General features: G+C 42.7%; 1 protein-coding gene across 10 annotated transcripts in view; it reads right to left on the bottom strand.

The window, feature by feature from the left end:
- TANC1 (tetratricopeptide repeat, ankyrin repeat and coiled-coil containing 1) overlaps positions 1–23,837 on the bottom strand; it is a 228,885-nt gene that overhangs the window by 198,181 nt on the left and 6,867 nt on the right. Inside the window, exon 1 of one of the 10 annotated variants that reach the window (XM_046659732.1) lies at positions 5,224–5,303. The exons of the other annotated variants lie outside the window; for them this stretch is intronic. Coding sequence (XP_046515688.1) covers positions 5,224–5,288 — 65 coding nt within the window. The 5' untranslated portion in view covers positions 5,289–5,303. Of the gene's footprint in view, positions 1–5,223; positions 5,304–23,837 lie in introns of those variants that run through there. 10 annotated transcript variants of the gene reach the window in all.

The raw sequence follows: 23,837 nt of genomic DNA, 5'->3' as shown, positions 1-23,837 counted from the left end.
CCTGGTGGCTGAGATTAGAGCCGCCTCCTCACTACCCCTCCACTCGCTATACTTCCTGCCAAGGTCCAGTCCAGTAATTTCATCTTATTTCCACCGTCTCACTTCCAGATGATTATTAACTTGACTGCCTTATCACTCCATTCAGGTCTAACCCTCTCAAACAGTTGAAACGCCTATCAAATTTAAGAGCAATTTTCCATACCTTCTGTATGTACTATATTTTTTCCTCTATTCCAGCACGTCCAGCAATCAGTTATGAGGAAGTGATCTGACCATTCCAACAGGGACACTTTAATCCTTAGCACTTTGGTTTGTGACCACCTCACCAACACATTCAAGCAGATGGCCAGAGAGACAGCTTTCTGCTTTACTCCCCAAAACATCCTACACTCAATCTGCCTGGCAGTTTACCTCTCTCAATGTCTCATCCACACGACACTCCACAAGAGCAGCAAACCCTCCTTCAAAAAATGCTGTGTGCTTTCTCGTCTAGATCACTTTCAGGCTTTCTAAACCAGATCAAAAGTGAAGGGTGCAAGCGATCTTCTGGAATACAGAAAGAAAATATTAGAATGTCTAATAACGTTTACTTGTCTCATTCCTTTACTTCTATCTTTGTGTATTTTATAATGATTATAATTCATAAATATACAAACCTTGCAGGTGTGAGCAAAAAAGTATTTTATTGATAGGACTGCTGTGTCAAAAATGTTTAGACTACTGGGCTAAACAATAATACTTTCTTATAATATGCTTTCTTGGTGCTCCATGGACAATGCCTACTAAAATGTTGTATTTCTAGTTGTTTGGCTAATAAAATATTTTGTATTCATGTACTGTTTAGATGGTAACATAATATTCTTATTATTAAAATCAGACCGCACTCTTGGCTTCCTATTATATCTCTGTGTAATGTTTCTCATTCAGGTCTATTCTTTACTATTATTATTTTTTTTTTTTTTTGAGGAAGATTAGCCCTGAGCTAACATCTGCTGCCAATCCTCCTCTTTTTGCTGAGGAAGACTGGTCCTGAGCTAACATCCATGCCTATCTTCCTCTACTTTATATGTGGGACACCTACCACAGCATGGCTTGCCAAGCGGTGCCATGTCCACACCTGGGATCCGAACTGGCGAACCCAGGCCGCCAAAGCAGACCATGCGCACTTAATCACTGTGCCACCAGGCCGGCCCCTCAGGTCTATTCTTTTTTTTTTTTTCCCTTTTTTTCCCCAAAGCCCCCTGGTACATAGTTGTATATTTTAGTTGTGGGTCCTTTTAGTCGTGGCATGTGGGACGCTGCCTCAACATGGCCTGACGAGTGGTGCCATGTCCGCGCCCAGGATCCGAACTGGTGAAACCCTGGGCCGCCGCAGCAGAGTGCATAAACTTAACCACGACACCACAGGGTTGGCCCCAGGTCTATTCTTAAAGACAGTCTTCATAGCTAAAAAAAAAAAAATTTGTCTTTATTTCAAAATTAAATCCAAGTAAACAATCAAACATCCTTTAAAAGTTAAATGACACTCAAGGCAAATTTTCAAACACATATAGCACTTACAAAGTACAGGCACTGTTCTAAGTTCTTTCTCATTTAATCCTCATAACATTATAAAACTACATCATATAATTATATTTATTGTTAATAAAATTAATCATAAAATTAGTATTTTTTAATAGACGGAGAAATTTCCTTTTGTAAAACTCAAGACACTCTAAAACCACAGTAAATAGCATTTTCAATGAAGAGGTTCTGAAGACAAACCACTATTCTCTGTGCTTTCCACTTTCTTCATCTACCTTCTGTCAAGGAATCCCAGTTATTAATGGTGTGCCCTTGGGCAGAAAGTTTAACCTCCCTCCATGCCTCAGAATCCTTATCTGCATTAAGTTCATTCATTGGAGAGCCTACTCAGTGCCAGGCACTGTTAATGGCTGGGGAATATAGCTGTGAACAAAAGACAAAATCCTGTTCTGAAGGAGCCTGTTAAGTAATACCTGATGGCACTTGGCCCAGAAGATAACCGCTCACTATAATGTTAGCCATTATTATCTCCCCAAACTAAGGACTACCCTTAGTAATCACCATCTTAGTCCTATTTTCATTTGACGGTAAATCCCACTTGCCTTATTCTACTTAGCCCCTAAATGTTTCTTAGCTGGAGAAAAAGGGCACAAAAGGGGACAGTTAAATGAGTCATCAGAATTTGGCACAGCAAGCATATAAACTCTCTACCTTTCCTTGAAAAGAATTGTTGTAAGGCTCTATAGATCCAGCCAGCTACTGGGGGTAAGACACATCATAGCCAGGAACAAGATTCTGTAAACGACTTTTGATGGATAGCAGCCCCCTGCGCTCCAGATCCTCCCAGGACTTTCCAATGATGCTGATGAAGGTCTATTTACACCTGGAGGTTACAGCTGACGTGCGGATGCACAGCTGACAGCTGCAAAATTTCACTGCAGTGCAACTTAATCCCTAACGATGCCAGTTTCCAGGCCGCCCTTACCAGACCTGCCATGAGAACATCTCTTTATTTATTCAGAATTATTATATAATCACAAACCACTGTCACCACTGCTACACAGAAAGCATTGCTCAAGCAGCCTGCCTTTTAGCGCAGAATCTAAAACCACCAGCAGGAGAATAAAGGAATTCTGCTGAATCCAAAGTAAACACGTGAAGTAAAATGATAACAGGAACTCCCCAGAGAGCACTTCCCTTATAAACAGCTTAGATCACTTCACAAACACCTCGAGAAATCCCAATATCTGAGACAGGCCTGCATCTCTACCCAGGGGTCACAAATGCCACTGGACCCCACTGAAGACAGGACACCCCGTAAGAGTTTAGGTTACAACCTCAAAAACTCGTGAGGAGCCAGGTAAAATCTATCTCCTAATCTATGTATTTCAACCATTCTGTTAAAAAGAAAGAAAATCTGCAGCAAAATGTGTGCAGTTTGCCGATCACCTACAGAGGCCGTGATTTGACCTCACCCTTGCTCTTCGGGCTTTAGAAAAACAGTCAATCTTTCTCACAGCCCCCTCCTCCTCGTATTGATGCACCTAAAGTCAGTATCAGGTTGCCGACTTCAGACTCAATGGGCAGCAGGAAGGAAGTTCAGAGCAAGATGAGAAAGGGGGTACAGGCTGAGCTCCTCCCACTCCACTCCTGGAGGTCTGGACAGGTCTGCACTGTGCAGACCTCCAGCCCCTCCCACTCCAGGTCCCAGTCTGGGAAGAATCTTCTGCCAAGACTGTCTATAGACAGCAGACACACTCCACACAGGGCCCTTATGCTTCTCTGCAGCCCCCAGTCCACTTGTGAGACCAGGTCAGTGGTACCTGGACTTTCAGCCAGCTCCATCACAGCTCATGCTCAGCTGGAACATGGGAGGGCAGTCCTTGCAGCTGACCTCTCACGCCCTGGTCCTGCTTCTCTCCCATTCCCCACCCTCCCCTCTTCATCTATTTCCCCTCTTCCAGTCCTCCCTCTATCAACAGCTCCCTCCCTCTCCCTTTCCACTACAGCCTCTGGAATCTTCTTTCCATTGTTAACTTCCCTAGGGGGTTACTGGTAAGGGTTTTGGAGGAGGGGCCTCTGGTAGCACCCAGCCTCCACCATTTCTGGATGTATGACCTTGGGGAGTTGCCTAATCTCTTCAAACCTGAGATTCCTCATCTGTACACCAGGATTACCTCATCTCTACAAGTGAGGATTAAATAAAAATACACATAAAGCACTTAACAAAATCCACAGCATACACTCAAGTATTTACTAAGTGTCCGTTTTGTACCTGGAAAACTGTCAAGGGTAGCGATCATCATTTTCTCCCTCCACCAACATTTTATTTTTTTATTGTGGTAAAATATATGCCACACAAAATCTGCCATTTTTAAGTGTACACTTCAGTGGCATGAAGTACAGTGGCATTCACAGTGTTGTGCAACCTTCACCACCATCTATCTCTAGAACTTTGTCAGCTTCCCAAATGGAAACTCCGCATCCATTAAACACTAACTTCCCATCCCCTCTGCGCCCCCTTGATGCGGCCTCTCTCCACTGGCAGATGCTGGCTGAGCCCACTTCTCTTCCAACCTCATGTAAAAAATTCATCCTCCCTTGAAACTCGCAATACTCACAGTCATACCACCCTCCTCCCCATTTCTCAGCTGTCACCTATCTATGTTTGGTAATTTCCCCTCATCCACCAAGAAAACAGGGGGAGGGACTTAGTTCACAATTTTCCCTTCAGCCAAAGGTCAGTTCCTAAAGGAACGAGAGCATGGAGGGGTGGGAAGCACGTACAACCGCAGTTACTGTCACTGAGGGCACTTGTGCCTCTAATCCTTGGCTCCTGACTCTAGTCAGCCATTCCCAGGGTCACAGCTCAGAGTCAGAGGGCACCATTCAATGCTCTCGCTTGATGACCACATCTTCCTTCCTTCCAGCTCTCACTCCCTCTCACTCACGGGGCACTTGCTCTTTGATGTCCCTGGAGTGTGACCCCTTCCTCATCCCCTAAACAGCATGGATCCCACCGCTCATCATCTGACTCACCCCCTTTGCCAGCACGCTCGATTTCCTGCAACCCTCTTGTTTTGCCACACCATGGGAATCAATACCACAACACGGCTTCTCCACACCTAAATCCTGGGCCCAAAAGTCCCAAAGAGAAGTCGCACCTTTCACAGAGAGATGCCACTACCCTTGAATGTCTCTAACCCAGAAAGGCTCTCAGTATCTTAGAAAGTGCCCCCCATTTCCCTCAACAACCATCTCAAACCTTTATCATCATTCTCCTCAACCCTGCTCTAACTCCTTAGCCCTGGTCTAGTAAACGCCTTTTCCTCCCACTTCACCCAGAAAACCCAAGCCAGCAGGTCTGATATGCTAACAGTCCAACTTCCTGACTCTGACTCTGTTCCTTACAATCAAGGTATCCACATGCACCCTCCCTGGCTTTTCCTCTTCATTGCTATTCCAAATCAACCTTTCCATTGGCCTCTCCTGCAGCTCCCTCCTGCACTCCAGGCTCCCTCCACACTTAGCCACTTTGTTCCCACACACACCACACCATTTACCTTCCAGGCCTCAGCTCGCATCCCCTCTGCTCTACCCACACCTCACCTTGCTACTCCCTTGATACGCAGCTCAACAATCACCTCCTCCAGGAAGTCTCCCCTCACTCCTCCTCCTCCTCTAACGCTCCATACGCACCTTGAAAACTTCACTTTACCATTTCCTCTGTCTCTGTCGCTGAGAACACAGGCTACACTGTCCATCGTGAATCCTCCATGCCTGGCACATAGGGGTGCCAATAACCGTTGAATAAATCAAAGGATGAGTACAGCAGACCCTGCTTTCTGCTCTGAAGTGTTTTATTAAATGTTTTTATTGAAATGTTTTATTAAAAACATCACCAATTAAGATTTATAATGAGCAGCTTACATATGATGCCACACCTTTTCCTCCTCTGACCCAGGCTGAGGAACAACCCCTCCCCCTGCCTTCCCAGAACACATATTCCTTTGATGAAAGAAAAAACCAGAAACAAAACACTACTTCCTCCTCAACCAAAACAGAAAACCAAAAATAGCAGGACAGTTTATGAAAAGCATCCAGCTGACACTGGCTTAGGTAGGGATAAGTGCAGTTGTCCGAGCTTAAGAGGAGAAAGGGAAGTTTACTCTGGATGGCTATTTGGGGGAGGCGATGATATTTAAGTACTAAACAAGAAAGCTGACCAAAATAATAGTCTCAGGTCTATTTATAAGGCAAGGGAGGAAGAGGAAGTGGGTAACTCCAGTGGAAATTTCCTTTCTTTGTCTAGTTTTACCTCAGGTACGGCCTCCATACTAACTTCTCTATACTACTTATGATAATTTAATTTATAGGAAGTGATTTCAAAGGGCCCTGGGGAGCTGCAGATGGTACCTCAGGGGCCCATCTGTTTAAGGATGAAGGCTTGGCGTACACCATTACACCACTCTGACCTTCCTCAGCAACTTCCTATCTGACAGAATCTAGATGTTTGCTCTGTCAACAAGATATTTGTGTTTGTCCCCAGCCTCCGGCTTTGGTTCCTGATTAGTTTTAAAATCATTATGCACCCAAACTGAATAGGGCTACTGTTAGCAGCTGTAAGGTCCTCTTCTGGGCAAATCCCCAAGTCTGTGGCCTTCAGGGAGTGATTTCTGTCCTTTCCGCATAATTACACACTCTCCTGATTGATGAGCTGATCAGTCGTCCTACCCCCATCCAGAACTGAAGCTTCCCCCCTCTCGCTCTATTTATTTTCCCAGGGGACCCGAGGGGACAGCAGGGGAGGGAGGCCTCGGGTTCTCCCCAAATAAACGCTCAGGCGCAATACTTACAACTTGAGCGCTCAGCACCGTCCCAGTCCAGATCTACCTTCCCTTCCAGCCGTCCTGAAAGCTGCTCACACTGGTTAATACCGTTTGAGGTATTGGAAACACAGGGCAGGGAAAAAGCTGCTAATTCCTGGACGCTCACAGACCCCACAACACCCCAGTGCCCGCAAGCACAGATCCACTTCAGTCAAGCACAGTCCCTTGATCATTCAGTGCCTACATAACCTACATCCTCTCCAGCATTTCACCCTCCACTATGCTCAGTAGGGAACAACCACAGACATAATGTCAACTGTGAGTGCCTGGACAGCAACCTTGGTGGACATTACATTTTAAACAGGTTTGGGGTTTCCTGGCGGGGGCAGGGGGAGCACATGTACTTATGTCTTTTGAAACACTTTTTTTATTTTTATTTTTTTATTTTTTGAGGAAGATTAGCCCTGAGCTAACATCTGTCGCCAATCCTCCTCTTTTTGCTGAGGAAGACTGGCCCTGAGCTCACATCCATGCCCATCTTCCTCTACTTTATATGCAGGATGCCTACCACAGCATGGCTTTTACCAGGTGGTGCCATGTCCACACCCAGGATCCAAACCGGCAAACGCCAGGCCTCCAAAGCGGAACATGCCCGCTTAACTGTGGCGCCACCAGGCTGGCCCCACTTTGAAATACTTTTTAAAATAAAATGGATTGATCAGTAGGTATGTAATAAAGCAGAGATCACATCTGAACTGCTGATGAACACTTAGACAAAATAGGTATTAAAGAACTTAAGCAGACAACCTAAGTTAACAGTCTATTTAAATACCTGACATCAATTTCTAATGGTATACACGTTTTATTTTATCCTTAGTACTTTAATACTTATTTCTCAGTGTACCCCACAACACCTATAACAACGGCGAACCACAGAGATTACTCAGATACTAATAAAATGAACAGATTCTACAAATTTATTTTTTTAACTACTGTATTAGGTTGATTTTAATAAGTTTAATCGCTGGAGGTCTTTCAACAAAATTGCAGAAGGAGAATGTTCTTTTAAAATTCAACAATAAGTAAATAGTTAAAAAATTATGTTACACCTACAGACGGGAATATGAACTACATGCAATCATTAGAAATCATTTGTAAAATACAAATCAATAGTAGATAACATGCATCATGTGTGTATGTAAAAACAGCAAACTACACCATAAAAAGTCCAGCGTATCATTTAACTTATTATCCTATGTGTGTAAGTCTGTGAAATCAGCAGTGGTGTACTGGAGCTCCACATCACTTCCAGGTAGGAGAGGCAAAGAAAAGTGAGCAGAATGCAGGGCTGGAGGATGCCCTCGGGTCAGCCATAAGCTGAGACTAACAAAAAAGGTAAGGACAGCGGTGCCTGTGATAATGTGTTTACTACAGACAGAAGCACAGGAGAGGAAGTGCGAGCTGTCTGGGAAGCACTCTCAGGAATGTGGGGCTGGGTGGAGCCTTAAAGGACCAGAGAGCTTTAAACGGGGAGGAGGGGTGAGGGGAGGGAGGGAGGGAGGCAGTGTGACTGGAGATGGGTATTAAGAAGTCCACCCATGCAACTCGGAGGTTTTGTCATTATTCCATTCTGTAAAAACCCAAGGAAAATCTTAAGCCACGACAGCCACAGCAGAAGCTTCAGTTTACAGTGTCTGTCCTCCGGCAAGTCACCCTCTGGCATAGGATTTAGGGTGGGTGGGGGAGGATTACATAACAGGATCTGGTTAGCCTCCAGCAGATTTGATAACACTCAAGTGGCCGATAACAGGAGCCCAGCTCTGGGTTTCCAAAGATTAACATTTTTACATTGGCATTTACACTCCACCCCTACAAAAAGTGCTTTTAAAAAGAGAGTAGCACATATTAATACATGGTAACCATCCACTACACTGGAAAGTTCAACGGCAATAACAACGACCAACTTCCAGCTTGTCATAACTTTTCAATGAACAACACTGTGCCCACCAGCCAGTCACCTCTGGGACCAGATCACACACAGGTATAAATAGAGAGACAGCTACAGGACAATCTTACAGAGGCACAGAGGAAACACAGCCAGGGAAGCCCCATCTCAACAGTAAGAGCTCAGGAGGAACCAGTACTTGAACATTTGACGAGATAAGGCAGCAGGTGTGTTACACACACATTATCTCTCAGTCTTCACAACCAGCAAGGCAGGATTAGCCTTGTAAATGGCCACTCAGTTCGGAACTGGCAGAACTTAAATCCATCCTCAGCTCTGTCCAGCTCCAAGCCCGTCATCTGTCCTCTTAGAGTCGTGTCATCTGTTCCAGCAAACTCAAAAGTAGACTTGAACATACCTTTAGTGTCACGGGTTAAAAAAAGAGAGATCTGCTCAAGTTTTTCTCAAAATAGTAGTTCTTCTACAATGTAATTCATACATGATGCCAAGAATTCCATTTAAAAATCTAAAGCATAGCCTCAAGCCCCCATGCAGTAAAGCCACCTACTTATGATTTAGTAAAACATTATTATAAAACCCACAAATAATCAAGTTGATTACAAGTTGTAAGGTTTTTTTAAATGACTGTAAATCTAAAATATATTAAAAACAACTTTTTTGCAGTAGGAAGACCTCAAAGGGAGACATGAACAGCAAGATTGATTTTTTCATTCTCAATGAGGACTATCTAGTTTGAATTTTAAAATATATTACAGGGGCCAGCCCGATGGCATAGATGATATAACTTCAGCATGTTCCACTTCAGTGGCCCGGGTTCACAGGTTCAGATGCCAGGTGCAGACCTACACCACTTATCAAGCCAGGCTGTGGCAGCCACCCATATACAAAATAGAGAAAGAAAGACTGGCACAGATGTTAGCTCAGGGCCACTCTTCCTCAAGCAAAAAGAGGAAGGCTGGCAACAGACAACAGCTCAAGGGCCAATCTTCCTCACCAAAAAATATACATATATGTTATATATATATATATAACCATCTTCCTCTATATCCTTTCTTCCCTCTCCTCCCCCATCCACTCACTCTCCCCTCCCCACAAAAAGAGACTCTGCTTCTACCATTAATTGCAAAACAACAATTCTACCTGTGATCTATAAACCATAAAATAAAAAAGGTTAGGACCCAATGACAGTTTAATCTACATTCCAGAAATAGGAATCCCCCTGGAAAGTTAAAACTAGATATGTCAAGGACACCTGAGTAACTTGGCCCAAACCACCCGAAAAGTTTTTCATGCTAAAATGATTTAATTTCTTAAGCACTCTTTCAATGATTTAGAGTGATGCTGTCAAACACACACTGTAGACGTTTGCAGTATCACTGCCAAATTCAGCGCATTCATTCACACAGGAGGCACTCAAATGCTATTTGTTATGGAGTAAAAGCAATTCGGGATAAAACACAAGGTCTTCTCTTTAGACCAACCAGAAGAGAACTGTAGTAATTAACTTCTTAAAAATTTAAGAAGAAAATTTAAGGGTTGAAATTTGGAGGTGGAGAGGAAGGGAATGGCTATGTTTTTATATTTTTTTAAGAACAGAGGAAGATGTTTTGTGTTTTCCAAAATACGGATTACAAAAGTCATACATAAATAATGAAAAAATAGTATAAAATTAATTTTTTTTAAAGGGAGAATTGTTCAACCGCAGCACCCAAAGATCTTCCATACTTTTTTTCTACATATACAAACCCATTTAAAGGGGCCTAGCTTAGGGCCTGCACATAGTAGACTCTTAAATGTGTCAAACAGTTACATAATAAATACTTTGAAGGAAAAAAAGCATAAATGTGATTATAGCATACATACTATTTTATAGCCTACTGTTTTTCAACTTCACAGTAAATAGAAGATATCTTCCCACATCACTCCACTCAGCTCTCTCTTACCCTGTACACAGCTGCTTATTATTCCATTGTATGGGTGACCAAGTTTTTCACCAAGCTCCTTTTGAGGTAAATATTTGTTTTTCCCTTTTTTTTTTTTGGCTATTAAGCCATACGGCCAAGAATATCCATATAATATTAACTTTATGTCTTTGTACAATTATTTCCTTAGCATAAATTTCTAGAACCGGAAATTCTGGGTCAAAGAGTTGGAATGCTTTTTGTTTTTCGGGGTTTTTTTTAAGATTTTATTTTTCCCCTTTCTCCCCAAAGTCCCCCAGTACACAGTTGTGTATCTGTAGTTGTGGGTCCTTCTAGTTGTGGCTTGTGGGACGCCGCCTCAGCATGGTCCGATGAGCGGTGCCATGTCCGCGTCCAGGATTCAAACCGGTGAAACCCCAGGCCGCCAAAGCAGAGCATACAAATTCAACTACTTAGCCACGGGGCCAGCCCAGAGGTGGAATGTTTTAAATTACACACGTTGACAGGTGGCCTTCCAGAACAGTTGTCCCCATTACTTCTCCCAACTCTGTATGCGAGTACTCACTTCCCACCTACACTACTAATGCCCAGAGACATTAAGTAACTTGCCCAAGGTCAAAGATGCTGCTGGGGTTTGAACCCAGTTCACTCATGACCAGAACACACAGGAGAGCAATAAATTTCTCAAAAAGGTCAAAATCCCATTCGCCCCTCCTACATGAAACCCAACCATTGCTTTCTCCAGCAAAACCTACTGAAAATTCTGATTTCAAGAACAGTGGACAGACGGCTGGGGCTAGGAGAATGAATTCAAGGTCGAGTTCAGCCACTTACAGCTGCTGTGTAACTTTGGGAGGACAGCTTAACCTGAATCTCTTCCCTTGGCTGATAACTGCCCATATCTACCATCTCTACCTTAAAATGCTGTTGTAAAGCCCAAAAGGAACATCCATTCCTTCAAAAATACTTGCCAAGCCCTTCCCCTGTGCCTTGCACTCTGGTGACAAAGAGGCCATCCCAGCCCCAAGGGTCTAGGAAGAGATGACATCAATCCAACAAACCAGCCCAGCTATGATAGAGAGTACGCCTGAGCAGGAGCAAATCACAGGGGCCACGGGTAAAGGAATGACGGTGTTCCACAAAATAGCAGCTATTCAAAAAGAAAAAGAGAACAACTACACAACACCTGGGAAAGCACAGGAAATCATATGAAACAGAAGAGCCTATAAGTAAATGTATATTTTAGTTACAATTGTATTTTTCACAAAGGTATATGCAAAGAATGAAAGGGAATAAAATCATGGACGTTGCATTAAACAAATAATATCACTCTTTTCTCTTCTTTTCCAAACTTTACAGAGCATCGTTTAACATTTATAATTCTTAAAATATTTTAATTGCTATGAGAGCACAGATGGAAGTGATTAATTCTGACTGAAATAATGTATGTGAAAGTGGCAAATTCTAAAACCCCCCATGAATGGTATTATTGTCAGAGTATGAAATAATCTAGCATTCTGCATAATACCATTACAGTACAGTAGCACAAGTTATTTTTAAACTCTGCCTCTTGGTTTCCGGCTCACCTGATAATGTCCAACATTAGTCATTTCTTTACAGTATTTTCCTTTTTTAAAGAAATGCATGTATGTGGAAAAATGGCCAAACAGTACAAAAGGGTCTGCAGTTAAATGCTAGTCTGTCGTCTATCCCAGACCTCCATACCCCTCCCAAAGGCCATCGCCATAAGTAGTTTCTCATATATACTTCCAAAGATACTCTATGCATATGTATTTTTTTCACTTAGTAATATTCTTGCAAGTTTTTCCTTAAGAGCATATATAATTCTACCTCATTCTTTTAACGTCTGAGATACGCTATTGCATGGATGCACCATAATTTATTTAGCCAGACTGCACACTACAAAAATGTATGACAGGGGTCGGCCCCAGTGGCCAAGTGGTTAAGTTAGTGCGTTCTGCTTCGGCGGCCCAGGGTTTCACCGGTTCAGATCCTGGGCGGGGACATGGCACCGCTCATCAGGCCACGCTGAGGAGGCGTCCCACATGGCACAACCAGAGGCACTCACAACTAGCATATGCACTTATGTACTGGGGGGCTTTGGGGAGAAGAATTTTTTTAAAAAATGTATGACAGTGCTATTAAACATTATTTATATAATTTTTTTCCTTTTTTTAAGATTTTATTTTTCCTTTTTCTCCACAAAGCCCCCCGGTACATAGTTGTATATTTTTAGTTGTGGGTCCTTCCAGCTGTGGCATGTGGGATGCCATCCCAGCATGGCCCTACGAGCGGTGCCATGTCCACGCCCAGGATCCGAACCGGTGAAACTCTGGGCCGCCGAAGCGGAGCGAGCGAACACAACCACTCAGACACAGAGCCGGCCCCTTTTCCTTACATTTTGATTTTTCATCCTAGCAAATTTTACATCTTCTAAGTTCTTCAGCAAGGCCCACCAGGCCCTTCATAGACACCAGCTCTCTGGGCTCCTTTCCCAGGCCTGCCCGCTTCCAGCCAAATCTTGGCTGCATACAGTTCTACATACTCCACCCATTGCTCATGCTGTTGCTTTGGCTGCAACCCATCCACTTTCCTTTGCTTGGTTAATTCTTACGCAGTCCTTCAAGAGCAGGCTTAGGTATCACCTCCTTCAGGAAGGAAAGAATCTCCCAAGCCCTGGGGCAGAGGAAATGCTCCTGTTCTCTCTCCTGCCACATGCTGGGTCTTGGCACGGGAACCTCCTCATGATGAGTATGTGTCAGCCCTGACCACTAGATTTCAAGTTCCTCCAGGACAGAAACCCCATCTCACTAATCTTTCTAACTGCCAGCGTTTAGTACAAAGTCTGGCACACTAAATCTATTTAATACCTGTTGAATCGAGCTGAAATGAATAAGGAAACCTCTGAACACCTATCAGGTGCCAAGCTCTACTCTAGATGTCCCAGACAAACATTATTTCTCACTGAGCACAATGATTCCCATTCTATAGATGGAGAAACTGAGGTCCCAAAATTAAGAAACTTTTCCAAGGGCATTAAGGGAGAGCTGAAATTTCACACCAAATCTACTCCAGAATCATTGATCTTTCCGTTAGGCTGTTTACCTACATGTTTTGATGTTGAAAGTTAAGTGAGGAAGTCCAGTATGCAGCCCTGAAGGGCAGGACATCTTCATAATTATTATGGATAATCTAAGGGCACTGCAGTCCCTCCCAGAAGTCATCCAAAAGCATCTAGAATGTAGGACTAAAATGGCAGAAAAGAAAAGGAGGTTATGAACAAGCAAATCCTGTCTACAGCGTCCACAAATAGACACTTGGCATACCAGGCAGTCTTTCAGGAGCCATTCGAAATAAAGAGAGCAAGCAGGCTCATGCAGCTGCAATATCCCTGCTTAATTCCACCAGCGTGCTCTCCCTGTGAGCACTGGCAGTGATCCCCCAAGTTCCTCTCCCCACCCCCCAACTCTGCAGCACCTACAGTCCCCATACCACTCACTGAAAGTGACCTTTGGGCCAGCCCCCCACATGATTTAAAAGCTGACCAGTTCTGTACAGACAAGCCACCCCAGGAAACCCTATCAGTGAGTGAGGGGTGGGAGAGAAGGGCAGCACTGTAGGTGTAGGTACCATGGTCCTGTTACCCTGCTATGAACCCTGGGACCAGAAAAGGGCCCTCATCTGCAAAGTGGACGTAGTAGGAATGCCAGCTCCCACTTAAGGCCTTTAAGAGAATGAAATTAGATCATTAAGAACAGCACTTAGTGTCCATCAACAGATGAATGGATAAAGAAGATGTGGTATATATATACAATGGAATACTACTCAGCTGCAACGTAGAACAAAATCATTCCATTTGCAATAACATGGATGGACCTTGAGGGAATTATGCTAAGTGAAATAAGCCAGTTAGAGAAGGATAATCTCTGTATGACTCCACTCATATGAGGAATTTAAAAATATGGACAAAGAGAACAGATTAGTGGCTACCAGGGGAAAGGTGGAGTGGGGGGTGGGCACAAAGGGTGAAGTGGCGCACCTACAACACCAATGACAAACATTAATGTACAACTGAAATTTCACAAGATTGTAACCCATCAACTCAATAAAAAAAAAAAAAAAAGAACAAGCACTTAGCACAGAGCCTGGCACTAAGTAAGGGCTCAATTAGCGTCTATTCAATGATGGAACAAACCAACCAGAGAGCAGGTGGACTCCTCCTGTCCCCTCCCCCAGGACAGGCACTCAGGAAAGGGAGCTGGGAAGCCCTGTAATTAATGTAGGAAGTGGTACTGGCATTTAGCAAAGGTGGGAAAACAAGAGGAAGCTGCTTCTCCCTCCCACACACAAGAAAATTGAAGCAGTCAGCAGCAAGCAGTTAATGAACCCAAACCTCGTTAACTAGGAGAGACAAAGAAGCAACAATTATCCCAAGAGTAAGAACTGCACTGTGCAGTTGGCCCTAAACACACTGCCCAGTCCAATAAGTAGGTACTTAAGGTGAGCTGAATGAGGCACGTGCCCAGGCTCCCCTCTCCCTCCAGAAATTCAGGGAGGATGGCCGGACGCAGGTCTAGGTGTTTTGACATTATCTAACTCAATTCCTACAACAAGCTTCAAAGGTACCCACATTCCAAAGTCACAGAAAACAAGCTCAGGAAGGCTGGGTAACCAGACAGGGGTCACACTGAGACCAAGGGGCTGAGATGTGACCTGAACCCAGTCCGTCTGGCTTCAAAGCCTCCACTCACCAAAAAAGACACACCTTGGGGGGTGGGGGATGGGCAAAATGGGTGAAGGCGGTCAAAAGGTACAAACCTCCAGTTACAAAATAACTAAGTCTGGAGGATGTAATGTACAGTATGGCAACCATAGTTAATAATACTGTATTGCGTATTGCAAAGTTGCTAAGAGGGTAGATCTTAAAAGTTCTCATCACAAGAAAAAAAAATTTGTAACTATGTGTGGTGATGGATGTTAATTAGACCTACTCTGGTGAACATGTCACAATATATACAAATACCAAATCACTATGTAGCACACCTGGAACTAATATAATGTTACATGTCAATTACATCTCAATACACACAAAAAAAGACAATCAACAGAGAGGAAGAGGCGTGGGCCCTAGGCTGGGGTCGTGACTAATACCAAGCAAATGGTATAATAACCGGTTGGTTGATAAGGTTTAAAACTCAGATTTCAAAGAGGTGAGTACTTTTAAGTGGCTTTCTCCAACTTTACTGAGATATTACTGACATATAACATGTATAAGCTTAAGGTATACAACATGATGAAGTGAAAAACATCTATACTGCAAAATGATTACCACAATAAGGTTAGTTAACACCTCCGCCCTCTCACAGAATCATCATTTTTGAATGTGTGTAGTCATAACATTTAAAATCTACACTTTTAATAACTTTCAAATACGCAATACAGTATTGTTAATTCTAGTCATCATGCTGTACATGAGTTCCCCATTCTGTGACTTTTAATCTGTGACAAGCTAGGCCATTCCTAGGCGACCAAGAACCCCAGGGTATTACTCCTCACTCTCTACCGCTCAGGTTCCCTCTTCCAACCTCTTTTCCATAAGCAAGAAAAATACTCAGAATCTAATTTCACTAGAAATCTCTTGCCAAAGATCCACTTAAAAAGGCAAAAACAAACTTAATTTTGAGGGCTTGCTGCTTTTGAGTATTAATCCAAATAACTAAAAAGCATCCTTGGCCAAATTAAATATGAATGTCCATAAGTTCCTAAAAACAAGCAAGTTTCCTAGGTGCTGATTTTTACTAGAGATCAAGGTCACACTGTTTAAGGAGCTATCCAAAAGCTCCCTGAAAGACGTGAAATTAAAAGACAGCCTAGGCCATTCAGAGCCAAACATTCTCAAACGTATGATCCTGTTGCAACCTGCCTCACTTCACCCAGGATCTTGATATGAATGCAGATTTCCAAACCTACTGAAACACCACCCACGGGCAAGGACTGGAAACGTGCACTCAGAAAAAGGGTCCCAAGTGATTCCTACGCACAATACAATACAGTTTAGGTCTAGGGGCTCCAAGGGTAGGGGCTATGTCACCCATCCCCTCCTACAGAAGCCCTACGCCAAGCCTGCCCAGAGGACTTACAGGAGTTTCCACAGGGAGACTGGGACGCCGCTTGAAGAACCAAATTTCCAACTGCCTACTGGGCATGTCCAACTGGGTATCCTAGAGGGGCCCCAAACCCTGCCCCTCTCCTCCTCCAAGAGTTCTCAGTTACCTGTATCGTTCATCATCCACAGCTTGCTGCCCAGCCTGGAAACAGCCTTGCTCTGTACCTTCAGTCAGCTGCCAAGTATTCCTTTTCTGTTCTGGAAGAAGCTTCCATCTCACCACAAAAATTATCTCCCATGTGCATCCTTTGAGTTCTCACTCCCTCTGTTCTAAAAGCATGGTGGCAAAGGACTGTCAACCTGAGTTTAAATCTTGGCTGAGCCAGGACACGTTGAGCCGGTGTCCTTCTCTGAGAAATAAGGATGACGACAACAGCACTCTATGAAGTTTTCTGTGAAGGTCCTGAGCTAACGCACCTACGTGCACAATAAAAGGTATTCAACTGACACCAATTCTCTTCCTCCCACTAACTCAGGCCTCAAACATCATCTCTCACCTGACCTATTTCAAAAACCTCATAACAGAGAGCCCTGCCACCCATCTGCCCCCACGCCAGTATCTCCTCCACACCACTGCTGCGAAAGCTTTTCTCCAACACACAGCTCTGATTACATCATCTCCCTGCTTTAAAACCTTCAACAGCTATCACTTGCTTTACAGGATCATGTCCATACTTTTTAGCCTGGCATGCAGGGACTTTTGCAATCTGGCTCTTCCTCCCTGCCACTGTACCCAAATGCCAAGCACCATCTGTTCTAGTAACAACACCCCAAACATGACTTGTATTTTCATGCCTCCCGGCTTCTGCTCATCATGCTCCCTTCATAGAAAGCCCATCACCCTCTTCCCCACCTGGCAAAGTGCTATGCATCCTTCAGCTCCTCCCTAAAGCCTTGCCCAGCCACCAACTCCTCCTCCCCTCTCTCCTCCTCCCCCTTCCTTTCTCCTCTACTCTCCTGCTGCACATGTGTCTAACATTTGTACTATGCATGCACTTGTCTCCTCTGACTGAGACACAGAGCTGGACCTCAAACTCAGAAGGGCACAATAACAGCCCTCGAGAAACATTTGTTGGAAAAATTAATGCCAAGACTTCCACGACCCTTTGAGAAATGAAAACAGTTTCTAATTTGTCAAACAGTTAACACCTTCATGGTAACTTTTTACTTCTAAAACTCATAAGGATATTTCATTCACTGAGCTGGCTAAGACTGCTCTTAATGAAGGAAGCCAAAAAGCCCTGCGAAGGTGAAACGTCTTTAAAAAGTCCATTGGCTTAGAACTCAACCACCATCCCTCTAGAAATGGGACCTCCTCACTTTTTCCAGGACGGGAGGCGGACATCATGCTCTTTGATTCCTCCTGGCTTGACTCTTGGTATATGGAGCTGGACAGTTTAAGGGGTCCCTCTCGCTTAAACAAAACATTTCAGAAAGGAAAGGATAAACAAAACTGTTACTTAATGGTAGGAAAGAAGAGTAGAAAGCTCAAGTGCAGCTGGACTCGAGCGCCCTTCGGGGATCAAGTTCATGCTCAGAGAATAGGTACCACACGGGCATGGAGCAGCGTGAGCCCTGGTCTTCCTGAGACCTTTTCTTGCACAAGCCATTAACAAAGCCAAATGCCCCAAGACTTGGAAACAGCTGATAGACGAGAATACTCCTTGGTTTACCCATAAATGCCAAGAAGGCAAGGCCCATAAATGTCTATTTAAGGAGCCTGCAAACTCTTCTTTGACTTCTCCTGTTCAAAACTTAGGATATACTCATGCTCCTTTTACATGAGTCTTTAAGAGGGCACAAGCCATGAAGGAGCACCTTCTCCTCCCTCCCCACTGTGAGGACCGAGGCCCTTTAGGGAAGCACTAACGCCTCTCCTCTGCAGGGAAGACTGCTCTCCTGGTTGGCAATAACCCTGTTCATAAATAAACACACACACATGACTTGAGTGTGGCACTACAGACTTATTCCATCAAAATAAAATAAAGTTTATTGTTCTAAACCACACTCAAGCAAAACTCCACTGAAGACTGTGGAGCTTCTCACATTCTCCACTGTAGCAAATAAATGGATTTTCAAAACACTAATTTTAATTAAAACCAGACTTGTTAGCAGTATCTTCACGCCAATAATAAAATACCATTTTTTTCTCTGGTTTCTTCTCTATAAATGTCCCACTTGTTTGTTCAAAACATTTTATACAAACATCTAATTGTTTTAATATAAGCAACCACTAACTACACAGATTATCTTGAAATCAAAGTCTTATCAGGCTTTTGTGACAAGTACCTTAAAACTAGCAATTTTAAAAACACTCAGAACAAACAAAAACTTCCATTCAAAAACTGATCCAGAAAGTTGAATTTAAAAATATGGTTAAGAGGAGAAGGGAGAAAAGGACCTGTTTTTTGCACCTATGAGCCAAGCACGGCACTAAGCGTTTTATATAGGTTCTCACCTTCAGACTTGGCAGGGACCCTAGGAAACAGGAATTACTACCCCATTTTACAGACAGAGAGACACAGGTCAAGGAAACTGCCCAAAGCCACACACAAAACCACAGTTCACCTTGCTTCAAAGATCACGCTTTTTTCACTCACTATACCCTATATTTTTGTATTTTTAAAAACGGAAGAGAATGGGCCGGCCCGGTGGTACAGCAGTTAAGTTCGCATGTTCTGCTTCGGCGGCCCGAGGTTCGCCAGTTCAGATCCCAGGTGTAGACAGGGCACCGCTTGGCAAGCCATGCTGTGGTAGGCGTCCCACATACAAAGTAGAGGAAGAGGTACATGGATGTTAGCTCAGGGCCAGTCTTCCTCAGCAAAAAGAGGAGGATTGGCGACAGATGTTAGCTCAGGGCTAATCTTCCTCAAAAAAAAAAAAAAGTGGAAGAGAAAAAAGGAGTATGTGTGTATATTTTTAGTGTACTACTGTAGTTACAAAGTATCTACTCTGTCTAAGGCAAATTTTAATGTATAAACCAGTATTCCTGCCTGCTAAGGGATTAAATATAGAATGTGCTGGGAACTGCCTATGATAGCTACCATTCATCACACAAAGGGACTTTATATACACTGTGCTATTCTTCATTAAGACGCACAGAATTCCTTTAGGTTTAATTTTTCCCAGACATACAACAAGCACTTGGAAGGATATAAAGGGAAAAACCTTAAATATCAAATTAAGTTAGTAAAATCAGCTATGATAGGAACTTTTATTTACATGACTCAGTTTCCAAAACAATGTACATATAAAATTATCACCCTGAGGGTATTCTCAGATTTATGGCTGAACTTCAAATTAGCATAAGCATTTATCAGAAAAATATTGTTAAAATTTATCAGAGATGGAATTAATGCATATTCCTAAATTAATGTGCTTAGAAATAAATCTTTATAGAATCGTGTTTTACTATTCCAACTCAGATACCCTGTCATTCTGAATAAAATTCAACCACCAAAAATGTTTAACACTCAAAGCCATTTTACCCAAGAGGCACATGGTTTATAGTCTTAAGTTATACTGAAAACTTATATCCATTTAACCAGGCCAACTATTCAGAATACCACTGTATTTCCAACCACAACTGGAATAAATTAAACTTGCACCCCCTCGATATACCAATAAAATTAATTTCCAAACAAACTCTAAACTACTACTTCTTTATACTTTACAAAAAAAAAAAAAAGCTGCTTATGAATTGCTAGACTAAAATGCCTGTTCCCAAATCATAGCGGGGAAAAAAGTAGAGTCTGGGACCTATTCTTGCCAAAAATATTTAACCTGAATCTAAACATGCCTTTAGATCTGACCTTCAGTTTATAGGAAATACAGTGACAAAGGGACAAGGTAAACATCATCACAAGGAAACAAATTCAGGTATGGGACATCCTACAAGTTCTCTTCTAAAAATCGGGAGGAAGAGGGAAGGGGCGCTGAGATAATATTTTTCTACATTTAAAAAGACTCAAGAGACAAAAATAACAACAACCCACAGTGCAATATGTGAACCTTGATTGAATCCCGATTCCAAAAAACAAAAAGGGTGACAATGACATTTGAGGGACAACTAGATGACATTAAGAAATTACTGTTAATTTTATTAAAAGTGATAAGGAGGTGATTTTTTTTTCTTAAGTCCTTAGTTAGAAATGCATACTTAAGTTTGTCAGGTGACATTATATGATGTCTGCGGATTTGCTTTAAAATATTTCAGCAAAAAAACAACCCAACATTGTTCTCTGGCCAAAAGATGCTTTGCAAAAAAGTTTCTACACCTCAATGCATTTGGGAAATACTAAATACTGTTTCCCTTCAAGGAGATTCAGAATGAACATTAGAAATAAGGGTGCTCAGAAATTCTACAGTTAAAACAGAAATACTAGTTTTACTTTGGTTAATTCAGATTTTCCCACTTATTTGAACACAGAATCTTTTTTCCCTGCATAACATTTACCAATTTCCTGTGAATCAGTTTCCATGGAACCCACTTTGAGAATTCCTGCTTTATCTAGATAAATCACTCTGAACTAAGGCTCTCTTAAATCACATGCATGCTTCAAGAATGCTGAATAGAGGCCACCCCAGCTGAGGGGTTAAGTTCATGTGCTCCACTTAGGTGGCCGTGGCTTCGCCAGTCCGGATCCGGGGCGCAAACCTAGCATCGCTCATCAAGCCATGCTGAGGCGCATCCCACATACCAGAACTAGGAGGACCTACAACTAGAATATACAACTATGTACTGGGGGGCTTTGAGGAAAAAAAAACACAGGGAAGACTGGCCACAGATGTTAGCTAGGGCCAATCTTTAAAAAAAAAAAAAGAATCCTGAATAATAAAAAATTCACAATTGCCTCTATTTGCAATTTAGGAGCCACTCATTTTTCCTGCGTTTTCTGCATCTATAAATAATGATATGTTTACTCTTTAAGTCAACATGTTTTCATTTATAAGTTGGACTCTTTCTATAATATGAAATTGGAACTGCAAAATTCCCCCCAAATGCAGTTAAATTTTAAATTCATCAAAGTTGTCAAACCACACCTAGTTTTCACTGTCAAGACTACCTTGAGATAGTTCAAAGGCTTCCCAAACCCTCTTCAATGACTCCTCAAAATAAATTACTGGCTTTACAGTAATAACAACAACAACAAAAACATGAAATCAAAACTTTTGAAGGTTTTCAGGTGATACTTAAGATTTCCTGTAATTCACCTCAAAGTCTCCCAGATTTCCATCTTCATGCACCAGAAGCAATTCTATTTTTATGAACGGGTCCTTGGGTACTTGAACAACTAGATCCCAACAGATTCACTTTATCACAAATTCTACTTACTCCATGACTAAAAGTTTTACAGCAAGCTTTCAACTAATATCTGTAGTTCATTAGCGAAAAATTGTGTCCTATTCCATTTAAGAGCCTCAACACTTAAAAGCTCTCTGGAAGTAAACTTTAAAGAAAACAAAAATGGCTAACAAAGAAATCTGAGCTAGAAGTCACTGCTACAAGGAAAAACAATCAAACGTGATGTCTCCCTGGCATCTGGGAAGCAATTTGCAATGTTCAAAACCCTTTTATACACATTCTGTCACCTGACCCTCAAAACCCTGGAGAGATGTCTGTTTTCCTTCATGGCAGCATATATCTAACGTGACTCAACTTGAAAGCTGACCACTTGTCAACCCCTAATCGTCCTTACTACGGAGAGAATATTGGCATAAATAATTTGATTCAGCTGAGCAGTAAAGAGACCATCACCTCCTGTCTCTCAATGGGGACGCTCAGGCCAGACCCTACCATGGAGCCTATCTCCCATGATTTTGCTTGGTGGTACTTGCAGACAGCTACCTGTCCACAGGCACTTAGATCTTCATACATCTCATCCTCCAGGCCTTTCCTGTTACTCCCCAAGGAGAGCAGACTCTCCTTTGAACTCACCGCAACTGCGTAGGATTATCCAGTAATGTTTTTGCACCATCATCCCACAGAGCTTCCCATTTTCACCCAAGTCAGCGTTCCCACGTGAAAGGAGGACAGTGTGTGACTGTAGGCAACACGTGTGAGGAGAGACAAAACAGCTTTGAAATAAAAATGACCCAGGTTTGGATCCTGGATCTTCCTGTCTTGGCCATGTGTACTCCTTGTCCTCACTTCCCTTACCTATATATGGAGCTCTCTACCTCCTAAAGTTGTCAAGAGCTGGAGGAGAGAAAACCTCCCCATGGTAACCGGCAGAGAGCAGCGTCTAACAACTTTGGGTTCTCTGCTTGCCTCTCATTGCCCCAAAAGGGAAAACAATCAATTTTTACAAAATGACGAAGGCAAGACAGGATCCCAAGCAACAAGAAGCCTACAGCCTATAGGCAAAGCAAACAGGTGAACAACTTAATAATAAAAGGCAGAAGGAGGTGCTGGCCTGGTGGCGCAGCGGTTAAGTTCACACGTTCCGCTTCTCAGCAGCCCGGGGTTTGCCAGTTCGGATCGCGGGTGTGGACATGGCAGCGCTTCACAAAATCCATGCTGTGGTAGGCATCCCACGTATAAAGTAGAGGAAGATGGGCACAGACATTAGCTCAGGGCCAGTCTTCCTCAGCAAAAAAGAGGAGGATTGGCAGTAGTTAACTCAGGGCTAATCTTCCTCAAAAAAAAAAAAAGGCAGAAGGAGAAAAATATTATAACGAACGTACAAGCAATGTGCTAGGCAGATTAAATAGAAGGAATTATTTAAATGTAGAAGGGGGAAATCAGAAAAATGTTAATGAAAAGCAGTATTTATTTGAGCTAGGCCTTGAAGGATAACAAAAATCTCAGTGTTGGGGGGGAGGAGAGAACAGTTTCCTCAGAGGCAAAATTGAAACAAAAAATGTGACGGTTACAGAACGGGCAGGAGCGCCGTGGCATTTGCAGAGACACAGAGAGGACAACTGGGTCTGGAAAAGAGAGTTAGGACCCAGATCACGGAGAATCTTGAAAGCTATGAATAAAAGGGGAACAGGTATCAGCTATGGTGCTTTAAGCTGCAAGTAAAGAAAAATATGTGACTGTAAGTAGCGCACACTGTGGTCTCAAATTTTTTGATTATGCAGCCCTAACAAGAAAAAAACGAAACGTACTCCCAACATGTTATGCTATATATAATTTAAACATAATTAAAACACTAAAGTTACAAATTATATGTGCATACAAATGTAGTGCATACATTATAAAACATCCATTAAAAACTTTTTTTAAAAAGGGAATGATTCAAACGGTATTCCTTTTTTTTTTTTTGAAGATTGGCCCTGAGCTAATATCCGCTGCCAATCTTCCTCTCCCCCTCAACGAAAGCCCCCTAGTACATAGTTGTATATCCCAGCTGTAGGCTCCTCTATGTGGGACGCCGCCCCACTGTGGCTTGATGAGCGGTGTG

This window comes from Equus quagga, chromosome 4, assembly GCF_021613505.1.
Source record: "Equus quagga isolate Etosha38 chromosome 4, UCLA_HA_Equagga_1.0, whole genome shotgun sequence".
NCBI classification, from domain to species: domain Eukaryota; kingdom Metazoa; phylum Chordata; class Mammalia; order Perissodactyla; family Equidae; genus Equus; species Equus quagga.
Note: the sequence above shows the minus strand (reverse complement) of the source record. Positions and strands in the feature narration are given on the sequence as shown.